We start from the raw sequence: 13820 nt of genomic DNA on the forward strand, positions 1-13820 counted from the left end.
ACGAAGAAAGCAGGATATGTAAGAACTAGGAATTTCTTTCTTTCTTTCTTTTGATGAATAGTCAATTATTTATTATTATTATTATTATTAATGAAAGGGTGGTGCATTGGGGAACTTGCATGGAGAGGATGTTCCATACAGAAGGAGCAATATGTAAACACATGAAGAATGGAATGGGAGAAAGAAACACACATGGTATTGGTGCTAGCTGTACTGGTAAAACAGAGAGGGAGGGAGGTGATGTAGAAAAGGACTAGATTGTTGATTATGGCCTGTCCCTGTAAATAGCCCCGTCATGGGGTGGCTTGGCATTTTAAAAACTGGAGGCCTGAGCTCAGCCAACCCTAGCAGCTAAGAAGCCCCACCTGAACAGGGATCAGCTGATTCTCTTACTGATCAGCAAGGAGCAGAAGAGGAAGTGGCCGAGAGAGTTGCAGGAGCTGCAGAGAAAGGAAGGAGCAGCAAGGACGGCTAGAGACAGAGAGTTTGGCAATAACCTTGAGGGACAGACCCAGAGAGCAGAGACTAAGGCCAGCAGCAAAATTGCCTTATGCTGTTCTTCTCCTTTTGGTTGGTCTCTTGGAAAATAAACAAAACACGTCTGGAAGGGTCGGCAAGACTGATCTGCTGTGAATGCTGCTATGGAGCCTGGAGGAGGGAGAGATGGATGGCAGGGTGCTGCAGAACCACTCAGGCCATGAAGGGGTGCTTGGGAGGAGGTCATGAGCAGGGGAGGAGTGGGGGTTTGGGAGGAGACAGCTCTACAGCCAGGGCTAAACAGGAACCCTGAATTTGTGCACCCAACAGCTTTCCTGGTATTTCAAGTTCTAGACTCCAATCTGGTCGGAAGGCGGCTGTTCAGAACCATCCATAAATCACATTTAATTGGGCTGCGAAGTTTCACAGGCACAAAGTCATGCTCTCAGAGTTCAAATAAATTGGAAAACCAGCATCATACATTGCAAGTAGCACCCTGGGCCGGCAAACAGGATGGAACATGGCAGGTACCATTGCTGGAGCAGATGCTGCATGCCAGGGACCAAGTCACGCTCTCCGACGCACTGTTACAGCCCCTTGGGAATCAGTGATGAGAATGATGTTAAACCTACTCCGGGCCATTCCACCAGCACAGTATAACCACACCCTGTCCTTCCCCTGGATTGCTCCAACCTGCCTTCTATAGCAGGTGCTGGGTTCGGGAGGCAAGGGATGTGTTCTATATCAGCCACAAAGCCCATATCTCCCCAGTGGCAAAAACCTTCACAAAACTTTTAAAGATAATGCATCGTCATGTGATTATCCCCTGTCCCCTAGAGAAATACACTGTATTTTAATGAGTCTGCCCTTGCTTGTCTTGATGATCAGAGCTCAAAGGTGCTACAGGGATCCTCTCCCAAATGATGCTATGCCAAACATAAACGCACTTCCATCCTATACTTTGAAATCAAGAAAGACGACATCTCTCCGAAGGTAGGAGTGAACACTATTTCCATTACAATAGAACTGAAATCTCCTTTTGTTAGTTACATCAGGAAATAGCTCTTTTCAGAACACCTTGCCCAAGGCAGAAATTTGCAGAAGTCAACTTGTTGATTATTTGAATCTATAATACAGCCATGTGGGAACAGAAAGGAGATTGTTCTGAGTCTTTCACATGAATTCTCTCTTATAGTCCATACCCTTGGGTGACTTCTGGAGTGGATTATTGCAATGTTCTCTACCATGAGACACTCAGCCCAAGCACAGCTACTGCCAAATGCAGCTGTCTACTGAATTGCAGGGGATATTACACCTAGGAGGAGATCCTGGGCCATTGAAACTAATGGGAATTTTGCCATAGACTTCAATGAGACCAAGATTAAATATGTGAGGAATGATGGTCGAGCATTCTCACGGGGGAGTCTTCTAAACCTGGAGGTCATTTCCCTGGTACACACGTCGAAACGCTGAGTTTTCAAGGCACAGCGTAAGGTTCAGCTCTTTCTCTGAGTGCCATGTGGAGCTTTGGTTGTGTCGAGCATGGCATGTTGGAATGCATGTTCATTAACACTTTGTAGAACATCACTCCTTTGCCGAGCAGAGACAATGTCTTCAAAGGCTCAGTCCAGTGAAAATAAATAATTTTCTGTGAATCGGATGGGCTTTCAGTGACATGGTCAGCTCAGATGCTCTCCTGAGCATTATGTAGAATGTGTTTACATTAGTCTTTTCTCTGATGTTTTTAACTCCATCTTTCTTGAATTATAGAGAGGGGAATTCTACAGCCTCTTTTGAGAGCACTTTTCGCTTGCACATAGATAGATAGATAGATAGATAGATAGATAGATAATGTTTTTTAGGATCTGAGATCTGTGAACAGCTCTCTTAGCATTAAAAATGTATTTATGGTCATCAATCCTGCACTTCCTTTAAAAGTGGGGGTAGGAAATAGCTTAATAGAAATTTGCTATAATGTAACTATCTGACCTCTGGTTCAGATTCTCTCTTTAGAAGGAATTTGGTCTGCAGAAGCATTTGGATTCACTGGACTTTTTATGAAACATTGAATAAACACACAGAAATTGCCAGATTGGATCAGACCTGAGCTCCGTCTAGTGTCTTGTCTCTGATACTGGCTAGTACCAGATGTTTCAAAAGAAGGTTTAATAACTTTCAATAGGCAGATGTGGAATAATCAGCCCTTCCCCCCATCTTGCCCTGATCTCTCATAGTTAGAGACTGGTTTAAGCCCTGAAGCATAATGTTTAGTATTCCTTAAGCATCCGCATGCACACACCATGCCATATAAAACTGTCAAATCCCTCCAGTTTCTTTGTAGTTCTGCTTAACAGCTCTCCTAGGATCTACAGACATTTCCCAACTTCTCAGCTCACCCAGAAGAAGAGCTCAGACCAGCAAGGTACTGAGCACGTTAGCCCCAATCCAAAGAAACATATAAGCACATGCTTAACTTTAAGCAACTTTAAGAATGTAAGAAGCCCCACTGAAATCAACATGCTTAAAATTCTGGGTGCTCCACTTCAGGAAAGATGGAGATTGGACACAGTCCAGGGGAGAGCAATAAAAACAATAAAAGATTTAGAAGCACTAGGGGATGGACTAGATGACCTCTTCAAGCCCTACGTTTCTATGATTCTATGAAAAGATATGCACCTGCTTAAATGGTCTGCTGGACTGAGGCAAGAATGCTCAGATCCATGCAGGATCAAGCCCTACATAACCTATTGTTCTTTGCTTGGATGCATTTGATGAAAGAAGTCAAATCTTTCTTCCTTTCTATCTTCTGTAGAACTGCACGTTAAGCAAGCTGCCTTTGAAGTTGAATAATCATTTTATTTGTTTCAGAGTAGCAGCTGTGTTAGTCTGTATCCGCAAAAAGAATGAGAAGTACTTGTGGCACCTTAGAGATTAACAAATTTATTTGAGCATAAGCTTTCGTGGGCTAAAACCCACTTCTTTGTAATATTTGTCTGAATGCCGACTGATTGACATGCTATTTGGCCAAAACCAAAGAGTGGGTAAAGAAATAAATGACGTGTGTGTATGTACGGCATGTGTATGAATATGTACACACATACACACACACACACACACACTTTTTCTTGATCTTTGGCCACAAAAATCATACCACACATACATACCTGATGATCACACTAGACGTTCACTACCTTTTACATTGCCAGGGTGTTATGAATGAGAACCAAGCCATCCCCATAATTTCACAAACTGGAATGTGCGACATGAGCTAAGTACAATTAACAATTATATGATTTGGCAATCACTATTGTGACACGGGGTGAGGAAAGAGGTGCATTGAGGATATTGATATATGATGAAACAGGTTTACAGGCAGTTTCTTATCTCTATAAAGACAGGTTAAAAGATAAATCTATACACAGAATATTTTTTCTTATCATTATAAATATATGTTTCGAAAAATATGTTCACTGTTGTTAATTTTCTCAGAAATATTCACCCCTGACTACACACTTTTGGTCTGATCATTAGAAGTGTACGTGTGGTAATTTTTCAGCAGCCAAAGAACAAGAAGCTACAGGATTTAGTCAGCATGGCTGTAGTGTCCAGAAGGGATAAATTTGGAAGCTCCATTTTTGAAATATTTTCTCAATGAAAGTATGTGCATAATGTGTACTACCTGGTAGCCAATGATTTAAAAACATGGAGGCGTATTTCAGTGGGGGAAACTGTCAGCCAATAACCAGAGAGTGCGATGCAAACTATGCGTTCCTCCTAACCATGTTATTGTTCCCAGGTATAATGGAGATCCACGGATTCTACTACTGTCTAAGGCACCAGTCCCACAAAATTGCACATATTCCTTAATTTTATTCATGTGAGGTATTCCACTGAGTCTGTGAGACCACACTGATAAGTGAAATTAAAAATATCAGCAGAATCAGGGTCAAAATGTGTAAATCAGACTAAGTGGCAGGGTAATGCACTTTCCTAGAGATAAAGGATTTTTTTCTCCCTTAGAAGAAGTGAAGGAGTACTGGGTTTTCCCATCAGTTGTTCCAGATTCCATTCCACCACTCAAAGGGTCTTTACGCATATGACCACAGTTCTTTATATTAGCACACACTGTTTGCATAAGAACTAAAGCCTTCCTTTATGGTTGATCCTGCAGCTAGCGCCCAAGGCTGAATGAATGGCTGGAGGAAATTGTACGGCAGTGACCGAGTTCATTCTCACAGGAGTGACAGATCGTCCGGAGCTGCAGGTCCCCCTCTTTGTGGTGTTCCTAGTGATCTATGTTATCACTCTGGTGTGGAATCTGGGGATGATGGTTTTAATCAGGATCAACCCCCAACTTCACACCCCCATGTACTTCTTTCTCAAGAATTTGTCTCTCGTGGATGCCTGTTACTCCACAGTCATCACTCCCAAGATGCTGATGAGCTTCTTAGCAGAGAGGAAAGCTATTTCCTATACAGGTTGCATCATCCAATATTTTAGCTTCATATTGTTTGTCATCTCTGAGTGCCTTCTGCTGGCAGTAATGGCGTATGACCGTTATGTAGCCATCTGTAACCCGCTGCTATATATGGTCATCATGTCACCAAAGCACTGCCTATGGCTGGTGGCTGGTTCATATCTATGGGCCTTCCTGAACTCTGTGATTCACACCAGCGGTTTGCTAAGATTATCCTATTGCGACTCCAATATCCTGAATCATTTTTTCTGTGATATCAACCCACTTCTAAAGCTCTCCTCTTCTGGCACCTCTATCAATCAGCTACTTGTTTTCCTCTTTGGCAGTCTGATTGAGGTGATCAGCATTGTGACCATCCTCATCTCTTACATCTTAATTATTGTGACTGTGCTGCGGATCCGCTCCACCGAGGGCAGGCGCAAAGCCTTCTACACCTGCACCTCCCACCTGACGGCCGTCTCCATGTTCCATGGGACAATTCTCTTCATGTATTTCCGACCCAGCACCAGCTACTCGCTGGACACAGACAAAATGGCCTCCGTGTTCTACACAATGATCATCCCCATGCTGAACCCCCTCATCTACAGCATGAGGAACAAGGATGTGAAGGACGCCATGAGGAGAGCAATAGAGACAAAATTGAGGGCCCATCTTTCCCCAAAGGGTGCCATAATAGGACAACCCAATCCTTCAATGGCTGCTCTGCACACATAGGGCTTGTCTGCACTACGGGGTGGATCGATGCTGCAGCGATAAATCCACCAGAGGACAATTTAGCAGGTCTAGTGAAGACCCACTGGATCGATAGACTATCACCCTGGCATTGACTCCAGTACTCCACCAGAACGAGATGAGTAAGGGGAGTCTACGGGAGAGTTTCTTCTGTCGACCCAGCGCAGTGTGAACCCCGTGGTAAGTAGATCTAAGCCATGTCAACTTGAGTTACGCTACTAATGTAACTCAAATTGTGTAGCTTAGATCGACCTGTCCCCGTAGCGTAGACCTGCCCATTGGCTCTGATTCAGAAAGTCCTTAAGCACATGTTTAGGTATGTCTCCCTTTGACTTCAGTGGGGATTAAGCACATGTTTAAAGTTAAACATGTATTTAGGTGCTGCTTTGAAGAGAGATGTGTTCCTGAATAGAGGCCTTATGTGCATAAAAAGGCCATGTCGGTTATTAAATGATGGTTTGCTCCCCTGTGCCTATAATAAAATACTTTGAAATTGATTTTTCGGTGTAAGATGTAAGAGGGTGAATTAAATATTGTTTAGAATTACTGAATAAAAGGGAAAAGTTCACACTGCAACAATGGATTCATGAGCAATAACCAGGACTGGTTTTAATGTCCAAAAACGTTGACAGATATTTGTTCAATTAAATTTTGTGATTTTGTTTCAATCAGATCCACAGCCCAACTCATCTGTTTTCTGGCAGACAGTTGTGTGCGTGATATTATATTCAAAACTGTGTTTGTTGAAAGGGAGAATGTCACGAATGCTCAGTCAGATATAATATTTCTGATGAGTACTCACACCAAAAGTCCCCCGCACAACTCTTTATGAGTTTAAGGCCTGGTCTACACTACGACTTTAATTCGGATTTAGCTGCTTTAATTCGAATTAACGCTTGACCCGTCCACACAACGAAGCCATTTAATTCGAATTAAAGAGCCCTTTAATTCGATTTCTGTACTCCTCCTCGACGAGAGGAGTAGCGTCAAAATCGGTATTGTTAATCCGAATTAAGGTTAGTGTGGCCGCAATTCGAAGTTATTGGCAATTCAATGTTATTGGCTACCCACAATGCAACGCTCTGGAAATCGATGCTACTACGGTAGCTTAGACGCACACCACCGAATTAATGGTGCCTAGTGTGGCCGAATACATTCGAATTTATAAAATCGGTTTCCTAAATTCGAATTATATAAATTCGGATTAATCCTGTAGTGTAGACATACCCTAGGAATCACACAATTAAAGACCAGGTAGTTTAGGTGACCAAACATATACAGACACATTTTCAAGGATAGTCGTTGATTGTGAATGCCACGGTTATTGGGATCTCAATGTAAAAGACCTTGGGCCTTATTTTCCTAAGTGCTGAGTACTTACAGCTCCCGTTCACTTCAGCTGGAGTGGTGGAGTTTCTGGAAATCAGGACTGAGGGGACTGAAGTTGGGCACCCATAAACAGAGGCTACCAAAATCACTGGCCATTGCTGAATCTTTAGGGCACGGCGAATTACAACAGTGAATTGCCAAAGCACCAGTCACCTCACAGTACATCTACACTGAAATGTAAGCCCAGGGTAAGCCCAGGGTTCGAACTCTTGCTCAAGTTAAGCCCCCTTCCATCTACACACAAATTGCACTAACCCTTTACTGGTTTGTAGTGTAGATGCAGGCCCACTGGACTCCTCTCTGGGAGTCAGCCAAAAGTATCCGAAAGGCTGAGTTTCTTTGTCCTCTGGACGGTCAAGTGTTCCCACACTGCACCATGAACAAACAGCTAAAGTGGTCACATTTTGGGAGTGTGCTAGGAACTCTGGGATATGGGTGGTTGAAATGGGGCCCACATAATGCCATGTAGATGCTGGAGCCCCAGTTTGGGACCCAGGGTGCAACAATCCCTAACCTGGGTTTACAAATGAGTGTAGTTTCTCAAACCCTAAGTTAACAAACCTGGGTCTGCTAACGCGAGTTCTACTAGCCCAGGGATTACACTGCAGTGTAGACGTGTCCTCAGAGAGTTAGTGAATCACTGTGATGTGTGTGTGTGTGTGTGTGTGTGTGCATTGTTCAGCAAAATGGGGCTCTGGTCTCAATTTGCACCTCCAGTCGCTACTGTAAAAGTAATAATAATATTGAACTACGGGCAAGTTTCAACCACATGCCAGGCTCCTGCTAGGATCCTTTTATTCTATATATATGACCCAGCAGAGCTCCCTCAGGAATGGAGAGATTGAAAAGGTCTGAGGAATCACAGCCTAACCCCTAGGCCCGCGATGCCCAGTCAAACATTTCCCCTCTTTTCATGCAATTTGCTCCCTTCTGCCTGCGGCTGCTGCCACCCCCTTTCTGCCCTCACCCAAACACAGCGGAGTTTTTATCTCGCTTCCCTGCCCCCAACACAGCTCAGACCCAGGGCAAGGGAAAGAGCAATTCTAAAGGCTGGGGAGCATGCAGCGTGGCCTACAGAAGCAGCAGTATTCTAGAGCTGAGAACTGTGCAGGCAGAGGAAGGGGGCAAAAAATAGAGCCAGACCCAGATACCAGCATCAGCCATCTTAGCAGAAAGCATCACCCAGCCCATCACCTAAGAACATAAGAATGGTCACACTGGGTCAGACCAATGGTCCATCTAGCCCAGTGTCCTGTCTTCCACAATGGACAATGCCAGGTGCCCCAGGGGGAATGAACAGAACAGGGAAATTATCAAGTGATCCACCTCTTGTCATCCACTCCCAGCTTCTGGCAGTCAGAAGTTTAGGGACACTCATAACATGGGGTTGCGTCCCTGACCATCTTGGTTAATAGCCATTGATGGACCGATCATCCAGGAACTTATCTAATTCTTTTTTGAACCCAGTTATACTTTTGGCCTTCACAACGTCCCCTGGCAATCACTGTCCTCTGCACAGCTCTACTGCTGACAGTTGAAATTCTTCTTTAGCACAGCCAGTATTGGCTTGTGTTTTAGGAACTGAGTTCCAGACCCGAGGTTGTTGTATAGTTTTGTTGAAGTCACTTGAAGTCAATGGAGCTACGCAAAGGCCAGCAAATGAGGATCTGGCCCTGAAAATAATGAGTTCTACTGATACATCTTGTTTTTATTAGTTGGTTTATCCAAGGGAAGGTCAAGAAGTGACTTCAACATGCTGTATACGCGCCTGTGTGGGACAAAGATTTCCAATAGGGTAAAGATCTTTAATTCTGCAGACAAAGGCATAAGGTTCAGTGGCTGGAAGCTAAATAAACTCAGTCAAGATATGAAGTGCACATTTTTCTTAGTGAGGGTAATTAATTATTGGAACAAATTACCTATTACTGTGGTGGATGTTTCATCACGTAACGTCTTAAAATCAAGGCAATATATTTTTCTAAATCGTATGCTATCGCTTGAGCAGAATTCATGGGCTCAATGGACAAATTACTGGGTGAGGGTCTTGTGCCTGTGTTATGAAGGAAGTTCAGCTAGATAAAGATATTGGTCCTTTCAGCATGTTTAAGTCACTTTAAAAAATCTAGGAATCTAGGAGTCTCTTTATGTCTTCCCAACACATCTTGATCTCTGACTTATGAGGATACGTAACAATAACCCTGTTATCTCTGTTCAGAATCTGAGATTTATTTCAGCAGCTATTCGCCTATTCCACAGAAGTGTGGAAGTGGAGCCACTGAGCCAAAACCTATGCTTAATAGCACATGTATAAATCTGGAACAACTTCCTAGATTTCACTGGCTTAACGATTGCATAAGAGCCTGATGCAAATGTGCTGAACTCAATGACACCTTTTCCATTGACTTCAGATCAAGGCACAGAATTTGATGCACTACTTAACATTTGTAGTGTATTAAACTGCTCCCTGTAGGAATGTGATACTAGTAGCAGCTACTGATACATAATGGATTGTAAGAAACTGCTGTTGTATACAACTGCTACCTGATGTAGGAAATGCTTACAGGTACTGTAGCAGTTTCTCGCACTCTAGTAGGTGTGAAACTGCTTTTTGTGTAGAAATGTGGTCTATGGAGCAGTTATTGATATGTATAGATTGTAAAAAACTGCTACTTGATGTAGCAACCTAACCCTCCCTTGCTGCAATTTAAGCCCATTGCTTCTTGTCCTATACCGGCAAACCTCCCCTCCCCCCAAGCCAGGAGCAGCGGGGAGGCTAAAGCCGGGAGCCCCAACCAGGGCCGGCTCCAGCTTTTTTGCCGCCCCAAGAGGCGAAGAAAAAAAAAAGATAAAGCTGCGGCACTTCGGCGGCAGCTCTACCGCACCGCTTCATTCTTCAGCGGCCGGTCCTTCCCTCCGAGGGGCGGGAAAGACCCGGACGTGCCGCCCCTTTCCATTGGCCACCCCAAGAACCAGCTTCTTGCGCTGGTGCCTGGAGCCGGCCCTGGCCCCACCGCCTCGCCCCCTGAAGCTGGGAGTTGCACTGGGAGCCCCCCCTGCCTGCACCCAGCCCCTAGCTACCCCCTCCCTGCACCCTGAGCTACCCCCTGCCTGCACACAGCCCCTAGCTACCCCCTCCCTGCACCCTGAGCTACCCCCTCCCTGCACACAGCCCCTAGTTACCCTCTCCCTGCACACAGCCCCTAGCTACCCCCTCCTTGTGCCCTGAGCTACCCCCTCCCTGCACACAGCCCCTAGCTACCCCCTCCCTGTGCCCTGAGCTACCCCCTCCCTGCACACAGCCCCTAGCTACCCCCTCCCTGTGCCCTGAGCTACCCCCTCCCTGCACACAGCCCCTAGTTACCCTCTCCCTGCACACAGCCCCTAGCTACCCCCTCCCTGTGCCCTGAGCTACCCCCTCCCTGCACACAGCCCCTAGTTACGCTCTCCCTGCACACAGCCCCTAGCTACCCCCTCCCTGTGCCCTGAGCTACCCCCTCCCTGCACACAGCCCCTAGTTACCCTCTCCCTGCACACAGCCCCTAGCTACCCCCTCCCTGTGCCCTGAGCTACCCCCTCCCTGCACACAGCCCCTAGCTACCCCCTCCCTGTGCCCTGAGCTACCCCCTCCCTGCACACAGCCCCTAGCTACCCCCTCCCTGTGCCCTGAGCTACCCCCTCCCTGCACACAGCCCCTAGCTACCCTCTCCCTGCACACAGCCCCTGGCTACCCCCTCCCTGTGCCCTGAGCTACCCCCTATCTGCACACAGCCCCTAGTTACCCTCTCCCTGCACACAGCCCCTAGCTACCCTCTCCCTGCACACAGCCCCTAGCTACCCCCTGCCTGCACACAGCCCCTAGCTACGCCCTCCCTGCACCCTGAGCTACCCCCTCCCTGCACACAGCCCCTAGCTACCCCCTCCCTGCACACAGCCCCTAGCTACCCTCTCCCTGCACACAGCCCCTAGCTACCCCCTGCCTGCACACAGCCCCTAGCTAACCCCTCCCTGCACCCTGAGCTACCCACTGGCTGCACACAGCCCCTAGCTACCTCACTGCACACAGCCCCTAGCTACCCCCTGCCTGCACACAGCCCCTAGCTACCCCCTCCCTGCGCCCTGAGCTACCCCCTGCCTGCACACAGCCCCTAGCTACCCCGACCCTGCACCCTGAGCTACCTCCTGTCTGCACCCTGAGCTACTCTCCTGTATACACCCAGCCTCTAGCTACACTCTCCCTGCACACAGCCCCTAGTTACCCTCTCCCTGCACACAGCCCCTAGCTACCCCCTCCCTGTGCCCTGAGCTAACCCCTCCCTGCACACAGCCCCTAGTTACCCTCTCCCTGCACACAGCCCCTAGCTACCCCCTCCCTGTGCCCTGAGCTACCCCCTCCCTGCACACAGCCCCTAGCTACACTCTCCCTGCACACAGCCCCTAGTTACCCTCTCCCTGCACACAGCCCCTAGCTACCCCCTCCCTGTGCCCTGAGCTACCCCCTCCCTGCACACAGCCCCTAGCTACCCCCTCCCTGTGCCCTGAGCTACCCCCTATCTGCACACAGCCCCTAGTTACCCTCTCCCTGCACACAGCCCCTAGTTACCCCCTCCCTGTGCCCTGAGCTACCCCCTAGCTACACTCTCCCTGCACACAGCCCCTAGTTACCCTCTCCCTGCACACAGCCCCTAGCTACCCCCTCCCTGCACACAGCCCCTAGCTACACTCTCCCTGCACACAGCCCCTAGTTACCCTCTCCCTGCACACAGCCCCTAGCTACCCCCTCCCTGTGCCCTGAGCTACCCCCTAGCTACACTCTCCCTGCACACAGCCCCTAGTTACCCTCTCCCTGCACACAGCCCCTAGCTACCCCCTCCCTGTGCCCTGAGCTACCCCCTCCCTGCACACAGCCCCTAGCTACCCCCTCCCTGTGCCCTGAGCTACCCCCTGCCTGCACACAGCCCCTAGCTACCCCCCACCTGTGCCCTGAGCTACCCCCTCCCTGCACACAGCCCCTAGCTACCCCCTCCCTGTGCCCTGAGCTACCCCCTCCCTGCACATAGCCCCTAGCTACACTCTCCCTGCACACAGCCCCTAGTTACCCTCTCCCTGCACACAGCCCCTAGCTACCCCCTCCCTGCACACAGCCCCTAGCTACCCCCTCCCTGCACCCTGAGCTACCCCCTCCCTGCACACAGCCCCTAGCTATCCTCTCCCTGCACACAGCCCCTAGCTACCCCCTCCCTGCACCCTGAGCTACCCCCTCCCTGCACACAGCCCATAGCTACCCTCTCCCTGCACACAGCCCCTAGCTACCCCTCCCTGCACACAGCCCCTAGCTACCCGCTGCCTGCACACAGCCCCTAGCTAACCCCTCCCTGCACCCTGAGCTACCCCCTGCCTGCACACAGCCCCTAGCTACCCCCTCCCTGTGCCCTGAGCTACCCCCTGCCTGCACACAGCCCCTAGCTACCCCCTCCCTGCGCCCTGAGCTACCCCCTGCCTGCACACAGCCCCTAGCTGCCCCCCTGCCCGCACCCTGAGCTGTTTTCAAACTTTTTGAACTGAGTCCCCCCTTTGAGTTATGTTTTGGTTGCATCCCTCCAGAGCCCCGACAGGCTGGGTGCCCTCCTGAGTGAGTCAGGGGGTGGAGGTGGCGCACCCTCCCTGGACTCTGCTGTGCGGAGCTGGGCTGAGCCCTGCCAGGCCTTGCCCCCCCCGCCCCCAAACTAGAAGTAAAACTATGCCCATGCCCAAGTGTGTCTCCCTGGCCTGGAGCCCCGCGCTCCCCCACACCAGGCCCTGTTGTTTTTATAGGATGTTGAACGGGGCCTCAGCAAAAAAAAGGTTGAGAACTCCTGGATTAGATGATCTCTCAAGGTCCCTTCCAGTCCTATGGGTCTATGTGGAAAGAAACAATTGAAAATGGGTGACATGGACATGGGCAAATCCACTAAGCAGCTTTGCTGACAGATCGAGTACGGCAACTGCGTGGCATGTGGCAATGAAAAGAAGAGATTCCCCCATGGGACAGTAGAAGGAGCCACTGCCCAATCCAGCCACACTCACAGCCCCACGGTCGAGAAGGGACACAGAGAAGGAGTGTCATGGGTTGGCATCGCTGCAAAGAGTTTGGGCCATAAATGTCATTATTGGGGATTTCTAACCCTACATATTTCAATCTAATTTCCCCTGTAACTGTGGAAAATCCATTCTTTGGGTTGGGGTTTAGCTGCTTCACCTGGGGGTTGCTCCAGTGACTGCAGTCCTGGCCCTGCCTCTCCCACCACAGCAGTTACTAACTTGTGCCCCATTGGGTCTCCAGCCCCCTGTGACAGCTCAGGGCTCCATGACATTTTCTCTCTGTTTAAAATGTGAATATATGCAACACACAGACTAGTACATACAAAATGAGCATGGTTAATAAATGGATTGGTTTAGCTGATTGTATATGTTACATGCTGAATAAAAGAAAGCCAGAGAGTAAAATATTGGTTGCTGTTTCTTTGCTGCATCTCAGTGAGGTCTTTGTGGTACGAGGATATCCCACAATTCACTAAAACAGCTGTCCAGGCGATACTGGTGTTTCAAAAGCACATTTTCTTTGTTCTTTCATATTTTTGTTCCATTTTCTTTCATGTTCATCTTGGAGCTTTTCTGCTTCACTTGAATGGAGACAGAAGCTGAGACGGCATCCGCAGTACTGTCAAATAGCTTGAAAATTCCCAATGCAGGAGCCAGTCAGAGGTCA

General features: G+C 48.4%; 2 protein-coding genes and 1 pseudogene across 2 annotated transcripts in view; 1 reads left to right on the forward strand and 2 right to left on the reverse strand.

Annotated features, from left to right (window-relative positions):
- The window catches only part of LOC135877972 (up-regulator of cell proliferation-like), a 778396-nt pseudogene that overhangs the window by 116575 nt on the left and 648001 nt on the right, over positions 1-13820 (reverse strand).
- Positions 1-13820, reverse strand: part of LOC135877424 (olfactory receptor-like protein COR8) — a 99793-nt gene that overhangs the window by 41626 nt on the left and 44347 nt on the right. The window contains exon 2 of the mRNA XM_065402854.1: positions 2952-2960. Within this exon, the coding sequence (XP_065258926.1) occupies positions 2952-2960 (9 nt within the window). The remainder of the gene's footprint in view (positions 1-2951; positions 2961-13820) is intronic.
- LOC135877097 (olfactory receptor-like protein COR4) lies at positions 4670-6018 on the forward strand. Its single transcript, XM_065402448.1, has 2 exons — positions 4670-5578; positions 5980-6018. The coding sequence occupies exons 1-2, from the start codon at positions 4670-4672 to the stop codon at positions 6016-6018; spliced, it is 948 nt and encodes a 315-aa protein (XP_065258520.1).

This window comes from Emys orbicularis, chromosome 4, assembly GCF_028017835.1.
Source record: "Emys orbicularis isolate rEmyOrb1 chromosome 4, rEmyOrb1.hap1, whole genome shotgun sequence".
NCBI lineage: Eukaryota > Metazoa > Chordata > Testudines > Emydidae > Emys > Emys orbicularis.